The 13865-nt window shown below is 45.0% G+C and overlaps 1 protein-coding gene across 1 annotated transcript in view; it reads left to right on the top strand.

Moving 5' to 3' along the window:
• Positions 1-13865, top strand: part of LOC142596457 (E3 ubiquitin-protein ligase UHRF2-like) — a 54599-nt gene that overhangs the window by 23497 nt on the left and 17237 nt on the right. The window contains exon 6 of the mRNA XM_075725565.1: positions 790-894. Coding sequence (XP_075581680.1) covers positions 790-894 — 105 coding nt within the window. The remainder of the gene's footprint in view (positions 1-789; positions 895-13865) is intronic.

Raw genomic sequence — 13865 nt, 5'->3', positions numbered from 1 at the left:
ATCTTGCAAAGATTATGCCTTTGGCTCAGGAATTTTAAGCCACACATAGCTGGAAACTGAGAAAATTTGCATGTAAATATTCATTGTGCATTTGCATAGTCAGTTTTCACACTGACCAGCTATCTGTTTTTATTTGTTGTCAGAGACAGGATATTTGGCTAGCTGGAACTCTGGTTTAATGCAGTTTGATGACTGTTATATTCTTATGACAATAGCAAAGCAATGCAAAATCTTATAAAATTGCATAAAAGTGGGGGGGGGCAGTACAGGAGTTGGGCAGAACTGGAAAAAGAGAAAATGTTCAGAGATGAAGGAAGGCTGTAAATGTGATTGCATTTTCCTGAGTTGGTTAACTTTTAATAATATTTGACATAATTTTCACAAAAAAATTTTTGTCCCACTATGATCTTTCTTGCATAATTATTTACATAAATTTAAAATATTACTGAATTAGAAAGATAATCTGTATCTTCTTTGAATTGGTCTAAGCAACCATGAATCTGGTCTTGAATGTTGCTTACAGCAAGAATTGTGAAGATTTTTCCTAAGGGGCAAAGTGTACCTATTCATCTTTGTGTCAGCACTGTTCTATATTGTCCTTTCTTTTCATTAGATGTCCTTTCTTTTGTGGTTTTTTTCCTTAAAAAAAAAATCTAAAAAATTAATAAAATTATTTCCTTTAATTACACAAACATACTTATGGAAAATTTTTTTAAGCAGAAAAATTATTGCAGAAGGCCAGTTGTTTCAAAAAGATATTCTAAAATTTGTTCTTTTTTAATACTCAAGGTGAGTGAAGCAGGTGTTCACAGACCCCATGTTGGTGGAATTCATGGACGCAGTAACGATGGAGCTTATTCACTTGTACTAGCTGGAGGATTTGAAGATGAAGTGGTATGTCATTTAGTCAAAGCACTAATATGTTATTTTAAAGTTTATAAGGATGAAAAGTGGTGTCTGTTGCTGATCCTAAAATTAGTACTTATGAAAATATGAGTATGCAAAAATTACTACTACCCAATATCTAATTTGCTATGTGTTACTATTTTTAGAATAAATTTTAAAATAAACTTTTCTTAAAGAATATTCTTAGTCTCATAGTAATTACATCTGAATTTTAGAATGTTTATGGAAGTCAAGTTTCAATGTGCTTATATAGTCTGAATTTATTATCATTTAAAATCTTAAATTTTACAAGTCACAGAATAACAGGATCATTGAGGTTGGAAGGGACCTTTTGAGAGGGTCTAGTCCAACATCCCTGCTCAAGCAGAGTCACCTAGAGCAGGACTGTGTCCAGTCAGCTTTTGAATATATCATATCTATGTATAGAGACTCCACAGTCTCTCTGGGCAGTCTGTTCCAGTTTTCAACCACCCTCACAGTAAAAAAGTGTTTCCTTATGTTCAGACAGAACCGCCTGTGTTTCAGTTTGTGCCCATTGCCTCTTGTCCTGTCACTGGGCACCACTGAAAAGAGCCTGGCTTCATTTTCTTTGCACCTTCTCTTCAGGTATTTACATTGATAAGATCCCCCCCGAGCCTTCTCTTCTCTAGGCTAAACAGTCCCAGTTTTCTCAGCCTTTCCTCATATGTGAAGTGCTCCAGTCCCTTAATCATCTTAGTGACCCTTCATTGGACTCTCTCCAGTATGTCCATATATCTCTTGTACTGGGGAGCCTGGAACTGGACACAAGACTCTAGGTGTGGCCTCACCAGTGCTGAGTAGAGGGGAAGGATCACCTCCCTCCATCTGCTAGCAACAATATGCAGCCCAGGATATCGTTAGCCTTTCTGGCCACAAGGGCACATTGCTGGCTCATGTTCAACTTGTCCACCAGGACTCCAAGGGCCTTTCCTGCCAAGCTGCTTTCCAGCTGGTGGGCCCCCAGCATGTACCGGTGCCTGGGGTTATTTTGCTGCTGGTGCAAGACTTGACATTTTCTTTTGTTGAACTGCATGAGGTTCCTCTCAGCCCATTTCTCAAGTCTGTTGAGATCCCTCTGAATGGCAGTACAACCCTCTGATATATCAAGTGATGTACAAGTGATATACTTCAAGTTCTGTCCTGGTCATTGCTTTTACTGTTGTCAAGTTAAACAGATAGATGCCTCTTCTTCTGGAGTCATTATACCTCTGAAGTTAAATACATCACATTTTAATTTTAGTGAGGTCAGGACAAAAAAATGCCTGCGACTTGGACATACAAGACAGACATAATGGAGCAAGTCCAGTGGAGGGTCACCAAGTTGATCAGGGGCTTGGAACACGACATACATGGAGAGAACTGGGTTTGTTCAGCTGTAAGAAGAGAAGGCTCGGGGAGATCTTACTGCTCTCTTCAGCTATGTAATGGGAGCACATAGAGAAAACAGAGCCAGACTCTTAGAGGTGCACAGTGGAAGGATGAGAGGCAATGGAGACAAGTTGAAACATGGGATATTCCAGTTAGGTATAAGAAAAAAAAATCCTCATACAGGTAATCAAACACTGGAACAGGGGCCCAAAGAAGTTATGGGATCTCCTCGGCAGTCACCAAGGCGAAGGGCTCCGGAGCAGACGCTCGTGCCGGGGCACCCTTGCTAAGGTGGCAAAAAGCGCAGGGCGAGAACGGGCAGCCCAGCCCCCAGCCTAGAGCGGGAAAGGGCGAGCTGCTGACGTGTGGCAGCTCTCATGCAGCGTGGGTGGGGCCAGGAGTGACGGCGGCCAAACCACCCCACCTATAAAAGCAGCCCCCAGGGAGCGCGAGTGACCAGGAGCGCAGCGACCAGTATGGGCAAACAGGGCGTGGCGCGTCAGGAGGGCGTGGCGCGTCAGTTTGCACGGTCAGGGCACGCAGGGAAGGCCGAGTGCCCCTCCCTCCTAGTTCCAAAGGGAATACCTGGCAGTGGTCACGTTCCTCCCAGGAGAACACCTGGCAGCTATGGTTACCACCCGCCCGAAAGCCGCCGCCAGAAGGAATGTGGCGACCCAGACGGAGCTGGCGCACAAACATGCAGCCATCCAAGTCTCCGGCTGCAGGGAGTGCCTGAGCCTGTCACTTGTACCAGAGGGCAGTGGAGACAGCAAATGTATTTGCTGTGACCAGGTAGATGATCTGCTCAGCCTGGTGGCAGAGCTGAAGGAGGAGGTGGAAAGGCTGAGGAGTATCAGGGAGTGTGAGAGGGAGATAGACTGGTGGAGCCGTACCCTACCGTCCCTGGAGCCAAGGCAGCAGATGGAGGCCCCACAAGGAGCGGAGGATCCCCTACCCTCTTGCCGGCAAGCAGAAGGAGGGGATCCAAGAGACCGGGGTGAATGGAAACAGGTCCCTGCCCGGGGAGGCAGGCGAATCCCCTCCTGGCCTCCCTCACCTTCCCAGCTGCCCTTACAGAACAGGTATGGGGCTCTGGAAGTTGAGGGCCAGGCAAGTGAGTAGGTAGGTGAAGGTCCAGCCAGGGGGTTGCCGAGGGCCAGTCAGTCAACCCCACAGATTACGACTGCCCCTGTTAAGAAAAAAAGGAGGGTAAGTGTGGTGGGTGATTCCCTCCTGTGGGGAACTGAGGGCCCGATCTGCCATCCGGACCCATCCCACAGGGAAGTCTGCTGCCTCCCTGGGGCCCGGGTTAGGGACATTACTAGGAAACTCCCAGACCTCGTAAGGCCCTCCGATTATTACCCATTGCTGGTTGTACAGGTTGGCAGTGATGAGACTACAGAGAGAAGTCCTAAAGCAATGAAGAGGGACTTCAGGGCACTGGGGCAATTAGTCGCAGGATCGGGAGCACAGGTAGTGTTTTCCTTAATCCCGTCACTGGCAGGGAAGAATGCTGAAAGGAATGGGAAAACTCACCTGATTAACAGGTGGCTCAGAGGCTGGTGCCATCAGTGGAATTTTGGTTTTTTCGATCATGGGGAGGTTTACATGGCACCAGGCCTGCTGGTGGCTGATGGAGATCAGCTGTCTCCAAAGGGGAAAAGGATTCTTGCCCATGAGTTGGCAGGACTCATTGAGAGGGCTTTAAACTAGGTTCGAAGGGGGAAGGGGATATAAATGGGCCCGCTACTGAGGAGCCCAGGGGTGGCATGGCAACGTTGGGGGCGAAATCGATAGCCCATCTCAAGTGCATGTACACCAATGTACGCAGCATGGGCAACAAACAGGAGGAGCTGGAAGCCCTTGTGCAGCAGGATGGCTATAACATAGTCGCCATCACAGAAACGTGGTGGGATGAGTCTCATGACTGGAGTGCTGCACTGGATGGCTATAAGCTCTTCAGAAGGGATAGGCAGGGAAGGAGAGGCGGTGGGGTGGCTCTGTATGTTAGGGAGTGTTTTGACTGTATAGAGCTCGACAGTGGTGATGATAAGGTCAAGTGCTTATGGGTAAGGATGAGGGGGAAGGCCAGCAAGGTGGATGTCCTGTTGGGAGTCTGCTATAGACCACGCAGCCAGGATGTAGAGATAGATGAAGCGTTCTATAAACGGCTGGCAGAAGTCTTAGAATCGCCAGCCCTTGTTCTTGTGGGGGACTTCAACTTGCCGGACATCTGCTGGAAATACAACACAGCAGAGAGGCAACAGTCTAGGAAGTTCCTAGAGTGTGTGGAGGATAAGTTCCTGACGCAGCTGGTAAGCGAGCCTACCAGGGGAGGTGCCTCGCTTGACCTGTTGTTTACCAACAGAGAAGGGCTTGTGGGAGATGTCGTGGTCGGAGGCCGTCCTGGGCTTAGTGACCACGATATGATAGAGTTCTCGATTCTGGGCGATGTAAAGAGGAGGGGCAGCAAAACTGTTACCATGGACTTCCAGAGGGCAGACTTTGGCCTATTCAGGACGCTGGTTGGGAAAGTCCCTTGAGAGACAATCCTGAAGGGCAAAGGGGTCCAGGAAGGCTGGGTGTTCTTCAAGAAGGAAGTCTTAAAGGCACAGGAGCGGGCTGTCCCCGTGTGCCATAAGACCAACCGGCGGGGAAGACAACCGGCCTGGCTGAACAGGGAGCTTTTGCTGGGACTCAGGGAAAAAAGGAGAGTCTACCGACTTTGGAAGAAGGGGCAGGCAACTCAGGAAGAGTACAGGGATCTCATCAGGTCATGCAGGGAGGAAATTAGAAAAGCAAAAGCCCACCTAGAACTCAATCTGGCCACTGTTGTAAGAGATAAAAAATGATTTTATAAGTACATCAACAATAAAAGGAGAGCCAAGGAGGATCTCAATCCTTTGTTGGATGCAGGGGGGAACATTGTCACCGAGGACAAGGAAAAGGCTGAGGTATTTAATGCCTTGTTTGCCTCTGTGTTTAACAGCCAGACCAGTCATCCCCAGGGTACTCAGGCCCCTGAGCTAGAAGACAGGGACGGGGACCAGAATGGAGCCCCCATAATCCAGGAGGAAGCAGTTAATGACCTGCTATGCCACCTGGACGCTCACAAGTCTATGGGGCCGGATGGGATCCACCCGAGAGTACTGAGGGAGCTGGCAGGGGAGCTTGCCAAGCCACTTTCCATCATCTCTCAGCAGTCCTGGTTAACAGGGGAGGTCCCTGATGACTGTAGGCTTGCCAATGTAACGCCCATCTACAAGAAGGGCCGGAAAGAGGACCTGGGGAACTACAGGCCTGTCAGCCTGACCTCGGTGCCTGGAAAGATTATGGAGAGGTTCATATTGAGTATGCTCAACAGGCAAGTGCAGGTCAACAGGGGGATCAGGCCCAGCCAGCATGGGTTCATGAAAGGCAGGTCCTGCTTGACCAACCTGATCTCCTTCTATGACCTGGTGACCCGCCTGGTAGATGATGGAAAGGCTGTGGATGTCATTTACCTGGACTTTAGCAAAGCCTTTGACACCGTCTCCCACAGCATTCTCCTTAGGAAGCTGGCAGCTCATGGCTTGGACGGGCGTAGTCTTCGCTGGGTAAAAAACTGGTTGGGTGGCCGAGCCCAGAGAGTAGTGGTGAATGGAGTTAAATCCAGTTGGCGGCCAGTCACAAGTGGTGTTCCCCAGGGCTCGGTTTTGGGGCCAGTTCTGTTTAATATCTTTGTCAATGAGCTGGATGAGGGGATCGAGTGCACCCTCAGTAAGTTTGCAGATGACACCAAATTGGGTGGGAGTGTTGATCTGCTTGAGGGTAGAAAGGCTCTTCAGAGGGATCTGGACAGGCTGAATCGATCGGCCGAGGCCAACTGTATGAGTTTTAACAAGGCCAAGTGTCAGGTCCTGCACTTCGGTCACAACAACCCCATGCAACGCTACAGGCTTGGGGAAGAGTGGCTGGAAAGCTGCCTGGCCGAAAAGGACCGGGGGGTGCTGGTCGACAGCTGGCTGAACATGAGCCAGCAGTGTGCCCAGGTGGCCAAGAAGGCCAACAGCATCCTGGCTTGTGTCAGGAATAGTGTGGCCAGCAGGAGCAGGGAGGTGATTGTCCCCCTGTACTCGGCGCTGGTGAGGCTGCACCTGGAATACTGTGTCCAGTTTTGGGCCCCTCACTACAAGAAAGACATTGAGGTGCTGGAGCGTGTCCAGAGAAGGGCAACCAAGCTGGTGAAGGGTCTGGAGCACAGGCCTTATGAGGAGCGGCTGAGGGAACTGGGGTTGTTTAGCCTGGAGAAGAGGAGGCTGAGGGGAGACCTTATCGCTCTCTACAACTACCTGAAAGGAGGTTGTAGTGAGGTGGGTGTTGGTCTCTTCTCCCACGTAGTTAGCGATAGGACGAGAGGAAATGGGCTCAAGCTGCGTCAGGGGAGGTTTAGATTGGATATTAGGAAAAATTATTTCACAGAAAGGGTAGTCAAGCATTGGAACAGGCTGCCCAGAGAGGTGGTGGAGTCACCATCCCTGGAAGTGTTCAAAAAACGGGTAGATGTGGCACTCTTGGACATGGTTTAGTCTAGTCTACCCTTGATTTGTTTAGTGTGGACTTGGTAGTGTAGGTTAATGGTTGGACTGGATGATCTTAAAGGTCTTTTCCAACCTAAACAATTCTATGATTCTATGATTCTATCCCTGGAGATATCCAAACCTTGACTGGACAAAGCCCTGAGAAACCTACTCTAACTAGATCTGTTCTGAGTGAGGGTTAGACTTAGAGACCTTGAGAGGTCCCTTCCAACCTAAATCGTTTGATAACTATATGAAATAAATACATTTTGGAGGGCATTTTACTGTATATTTATAATCTCTTTCAAACTTTTTATACTCACTGCCAATATGCTCCCTCTTTAATGTTCTCTTTCTTGCTCTGAATGAACAGTTTACCATTGGGGTAAGAGGAGTTTCAAAAATATACTGCAGGAAATAGAATTCACTGCTTGACTTTCAGGTTTTGTCTTTTTTATGATTCACATTGGAAGCTCATGATCCTACAAACATAGATTTGTGAGAGACTTTGCTCACCTGAGGGTTTGGAATGCTTGGTTAACAAGTTGCCTCAATACAGGATTTGGCCTCAAAATTGCAAAGGAATAAGGTTGTACTTTGCAAAATGAACATTAGGCCAAATAAAATTTAGCTTCATATGTAAAATATTCTTACATACATCAACATTTTTATATGTTAATATCTCTCTTGTGAATGTTTAACCTAGGATTTTAGTGGCAAGGACTTGAATTACTTCCATTACCTGATTTAAAATGCATTAACTATAGTGCTTAGATTTAGTGTTAGTTTTGTTAAAACTGCAAATCTTCTGGTGGTCCTGTTGTTGATACTTAATAACTATAATGGGCATAATTAGTTGAGAAATAGCAAGAATTATTTTGTGAATTTGAAAGCAAGAATTTTTTTCAGAATGGATTAACATTTGTAACCCAGATATTAGTTACTTTGAGCTGCTGTGAAAGATATGATCACAAACTGCATGGTTAAATGATTTTGAAGTATTTATTCATCAAATGAAGTGGCTGAAGATATTTTACTTTTTCCTTGCGTTGCAAAATTGATATCCTAGTTGTTGTCACTGTTTTTGAGATGGGGTCAAAAACTATGTTTACTTTCTTTGTGTATAAATTTTGAGATCCATACTTCTGCTGGATTGAGGTAGTGTTATTAAGATGTAAATTTTCATTCAGTGTTGTTCAGATTAACAAAGTTTGTTTCTTCACTAAGTCACTTTTGCATATAGAATCATATGGTGCCTCTTAACATTGAGGTTTAGAATGTCTTGGAGAATAGTATCTGCTGTGATCACTCACATACTCTTGCAGAAGATTCTGAGGGTATATAAATATATATATTTTATAGGGTGGTTCTAGTGACTCAAATGTGACTCCAAGCTAATATACTTGTTGCTTAGATTCTTTCTTTAATCTAGGTCAATCAAATCTAGTGCCTAGAATGTGGCTTTATGAAACAGTCCACTGTCCATTTTGGATAATCTGTATCCCCATCAATCTTGTATTTGGGTAATCAGTTCCAAGGTGGCAGTATGGTTGTGTTCTACTTTCTTGAAATTGTACAGTTACAGCATTAATAATATTTAGATCTCTATATTTGTCTGGAGCTTATGATGAAGATCCAGAACCTCTGAACCATTGCTTAATGTTTATTCCTTAATGAAAATGCTAGATCAGTTCTACCAGTGCCAAAGATGCATTGCCAAGACTGATTAATTGCTCATTGAAATGATTTTAGATACAAATTAAGTGGCAATAAGAGCTTCAGATTTGAGTCAACACTTGTTATATCCAAAGGTCTGGGTAAACTGCTAGTCAAAATGGTATGTATGATCTGTATCTATGCTAGCTAGATACCTACATCATCTGGATCCAGTGTAAGAACTGTTACTGATGTGCTAGGTACAAAGGAAATGCTGTATCACATATAAATATCTTGAAATATGCCCTGCTGACTGTTGCTAAGGGCACAGGTCCTTTGAGATGTTCTAATTTGTGTTCATATTGCTGAGCATCCAATATCAGAAACTCATTACAGTCATTACACTGAGAATCTGTCTGGTGTGAGTCATCTGAACCGATTATGGAGCTGAAAACCTGACACTTGCTATCCATTTTTATAGATGCTGTCATGGTTCCAACATCTCTTAATTGCCATGCTGAGTTGGCACCTATTAGTTTGGAACTAGTGTTCCAATGTGAGACATTTTGAGTGATCTCTCTACTATGGGAATAGCTAGCAAGCATCTTCCCATTCGTTCAGATTTGTTATCTGTTTCCTCTTCCCACGTATGATATTAAGGGCATATTTGACATTATTTTGTTATATGGTATTTTTAAAATTCATACTTTCTTGTTACTGGTATTTCAGATTCTTAGGCAGACTATGATTTTCTGTTCTGCAATAGCCTCCCCTCCACCTTCCTTTACATATTGTTCCATATTGTTGTTACCTTTCAGTTTATACAAAATGCTAATACAAAAAAAAATTATCTTTCTTGTATCATTTTGTGAACTCCTTCCCTGTCTCCTAATCTTCAAACCCCTCATTGTCTCCTTGTCTGTACTTGCGTTATGTTGAAGATTACTTTCACAGCCTGAAAAACCCTATTTTATTCTTTCAAACAAGAGTCCTATATTTAAACCTTGTCTTGGATTTAATAGCAGCTTTTTTAAAAAAGGCTTTTATTCTGTTTTTGTGAAAAAAAAAAATCTTAACCTTCAATCCTATAATATTTTATATATTGACAGATACAAGTTTTTGTGTATATATGAGACTAAACAAGTCATAGAATCATACAGTCATAGAGTCACAGAATGGCTGAGGTTGGAAGGGACCTCTGGAGGTCATCTGGTCCAACCCCCCTGCTCAAGCAGGGTGACCTAGAGCTGGTCGCCCAGGACCATGTCCAGATGGCTTTTGAATATCTCCAAAAGAGAGGTTTCACAGTCTCCCTGGGCAACCTGTTCCAGTGCTCAGTCGCCCTCACAGTAAAAAAGTTTTTCTGTATGTTCAGAGGAAACCTCCTGTGTTTCTGTTTGTGCCCATTGCATCTTGTCTTGTCACTGGGCACCACTGAGAAGAGCCTGGGTTCGTCTTCTTTGCACCCTCCCTTCAGGTATTTATATACATTGATAAGATCCCCCCCGAGCTTTCTCTTCTCTAGACTAATCAGTCCCAGCTCTCTCAGCCTTTCCTCATAAGAGAGACGCTCCAGTCCCTTCATAATAGAGAGAATAGCATAGATAACCTTACGTCTCTTTAGATGCTGGAAACCCTGAGCAGCATAGCATCAAACAGACCTCCAATCCACCTGTAGCACACCATACAGACACTGTCCATAGCAGAGATTCTCCCATTTTGGTCATTCAAGTTATTATAGGATTTTCTTATGAGGAAACAACTCCATGATTTTTACTGTTAAAACAGAAGCTATGTTCTCATGAGAACTTCTTGCTGCACTGTTAGATAAAGGCAAGGCCATACAGGTGGTGTAATCACCAGTACCAAGTGGGAGCTGCCTGCAGGCTCCTCTGTTACAATGAGCTGCTGAGTTTATCCTGCGTCCAAGGGATTTGTTCAGCACAACACAGGCCTGAAAGCTGTGCTGTATGTGTAGCATGGCGCAGCACAGCACAGGCCTGGGCTTACTCAGGCTGTTATGTGGATCACTAGCTCTTTGATGTACAGTGGCCTTCCAGTCAAGTTCACTACACCTTCTTTGGCCCAAGGGCACATTGCTGGCTCATGTTTACCTTGGTGTCCACCAGGACCCCCAGGTCCTTTTCTGCAAAGCTGCTTTCTAGCTGGACATCCTCCAGCATATACTGGTGCATGAGGTTGTTCCTCCCCAGGTGCAGGACTTTGCCCTTCCCTTTGTTGTCCTCTCAGCCCATTTCTTCAGTCTTCAAGGTCCGTCTGGAAGGCAGCACAACCCTCTGGAGTATCAGCCACTCCTCCCAGTTCATTATCCAGATCATTAATGAAGATTTTAAAGATGTTGAAATCTGAGCATACTACAGAAGATAAATATTAAATGGAAAAAAAAATAGATTTGGCACCATCTTCAGATAGCCTAAATTCACATGAGTTGTAGTAGCTAATATCCTTGTGAACTGCTGCATGACTTCAGAGTTGATCCTAGCCAATAGGAACACTATGCTTGAGGACATTGGTGGAATTTGAAGTCTTATTCTTTGATTCTTCATTACTTGTTTGTTAGATTCAGAACCAGGTATACAACAGAGGAACCAACATTGCAACAAAGAAATGTGATTTAATGTAATCTTATTTTGTGTCTGTCATTCTCTGAGGCTGAGTAGCTTGTTGAGGCACTCCTATGAAAAATGCACCCACAGCTCTAATAGCTCCAAGGTTAGTGCTTCTACTGAGATAACAGAAAATTTATGCAGAGCAGAAGCTCATTTGATCTAAAACATGATGTACTTTACAAACAGGACAGTTAAGGAATAATTTTATGGAAACAACGTAAGGAAAGAGGGAGAAAGACACAAAACATTAAGAGAAGAGAGAATAGCAAAAAGTCTTGTTAGCTGCTGACAGAAAGTTTTGGTGCAAAGAAGCAAAATCAAGCTTTGGAAAGCAGAAGAGAAATAAGATAACATTACCTATTTTAAGATAGGAAAAATTGGGAAAAAGGTAGGAGGAAGGAAGAAAGGAAAGATAAGAATATGTTCTAGCAGCATTTTTTTTTTTTTTGGACAATTACATTGTTTCTAAAGAGGGATTTGAGGCCTCTCATAAACAGTTGGAATGCAGATACCACTAACAAATTCTCTTTGCTGATGGTCACCTTTTTCAATCTTTTCTTTGCCTGTCCAGTCCAGAATTTATGGCAGTATCAGTATCTTGAGCTCTGCCCTTAGATCCTGTTGAAAATTAAGAAGCCTTCAACCCTCACCTGTCTCACACAGGCTGTCATTTGAACATTGCAAAAGTTGATAGAAAGATCCTGAATTGTCTGTAGGTAGGATCATAACGTAAAGTTATTGAGTAATAATAGTTTAATGAGTCACTACCCATCAGCAGATCCTTAGTAGCTGGCTGTGTGTATATTCCTGGCATATTCCAATTTCAAGCTAAAATGCATTATCTCCTGTGGGAGTAGGTTCTCTACATCTTTCATTCTTCTCTCCTACTCTGCCAACATCACTCTTGTGTGCCAGTAGCTGTATTTATGCCCATACTTACCTTACTCTAATGACGGTGTGGCCCTATTTCTGTCCAGTCTAGACTTCCTTTCTCTGTGCTAGCAATTCCACATTCTTCCTCTTTCTCTCTCCCGATTCTAGGGACTGCTAGTTGTATATCCTATTTCACCGTATATCAGAGGTTCGATGTCCTTTCCATTTCCCCTCTTCCTCCAAATCACCACTCCTGTTCTTTCATATGATGAGGTCTCTGTTTAAGTTGTTCATCAGTCCTGTTTTCTTCCTATTCCAGCAACTGTGTTGTCTTTCCCCACAATTATTTTTTCTCTGATGTTTTGGCATGTGAAGTTCTTTTTGGAAGATGAGCAGAAATGAGATAAGGGGTACTGTTATACTGAAAAGTGCTAAGAGATGCAGTCCTCTGGTTATTTGATCTGTAACAATTATCATAGAATCATAGAATCATTTAGGTTGGAAAAGACCCTTAAGATCATCAAGTCCAACCATTAACCTAACACTGCCAAGTCCACCACTAAACAATGTTCCTAAGTGCCACATCTACATGTCTTCTAAATACCTCCACAGAAGGTGACTCAACCACTTCCCTGGGCAGCCTGTTCCAATGCTTGACTACTCTTTCAGGGTTGAGGCCGTTTCCTCTTGTCCTATCGCTTGTTACTTGGGAAAAGAGACCGAAACCCACCTCACTACAACCTCCTTTCAGGTAGTTGTAGAGAGCAATAAGGTCTCCCCTCAGCCTCCTCTTCTCCAGACTATACAACCCCAGTTCCCTCAGCTGCTCCTCATAAGGCCTGTGCTCCAGACCCTTTACCAGCTTCGTTGCTCTTCTTTGGATGCGCTCCAACACCTCAATGTCTTTCTTGTAGTGAGGGGACCAAAACCAAATACAGTATTCCAGGTGCGGCCTCACCAGTGCTGAGTACAGGGGGACGTTCACTTCCCTAGTCCTGCTGGACATGCTATTTTTGATACAAGCCAGGATGCTATTCTTGGCCACCTGGGCACACTGCCGGCTCATATTCAGATGACAGTCAATCAACACTGCCAGGCCGAGGTCCTTTTCCACCAGGCAGCTCTCCAGCCACTCTTCCCCAAGCCTGTAGCATTGCATGGGGTTGTTGTGACCAAACTGCAGGACCCGGCACTTGGCCTTGTTGAACCTCATACAGTTGGCCTCGGCCCATCGATTCAGCCTGTCCAGATCCCTCTGAAGAGCCTTTCTACCCTCAAGCAGATCAACACTCCCACCCAATTTGGTGTCATCTGCAAACTTCCTGAGGGTGCACTCGATCCCCTCATCCAGCTCATTGACAAAGATATTAAACAGAACTGGCCCCAAAACCGAGCCCTGGGGAACACCACTTGTGACTGGCTGGCCAACTGGATTTAACTCCATTCACCACTACTCTCTGGGCTCGGCCACCCAACCAGTTTTTTACCCAGCGAAGACTACGCCCGTCCAAGCCATGAGCTGCCAGCTTCCCAAGGAGAATGCTGTGGGAGACGGTGTCAAAGGCTTTACTGAAGTCCAGGTAAATGACATCCACAGCCTTTCCATCATCTACCAGGTGGGTCACCAGGTCATAGAAGGAGATCAGGTTGGTCAAGCAGGACCTGCCTTTCATGAACCCATGCTGGCTGGGCCTGATCCCCCTGTTGACCTGCACTTGCCTGTTGAGCGTGCTCAATTTGAACCTCTCCATAATCTTTCCAGGCACCGAGGTCAGGCTGACAGGCCTGTAGTTCCCCGGGTCCTCCTTCCAGCCCTTCTTGTAGATGGGCGTCACATTGGCAAGCCTACAGT

The sequence above is a fragment of the Pelecanus crispus genome, chromosome W (assembly GCF_030463565.1).
Source record: "Pelecanus crispus isolate bPelCri1 chromosome W, bPelCri1.pri, whole genome shotgun sequence".
Lineage (NCBI taxonomy): Eukaryota > Metazoa > Chordata > Aves > Pelecaniformes > Pelecanidae > Pelecanus > Pelecanus crispus.
The sequence above is the reverse complement of the archived record's forward strand: the minus strand, read 5'-3'. Positions and strand labels throughout refer to the sequence as shown.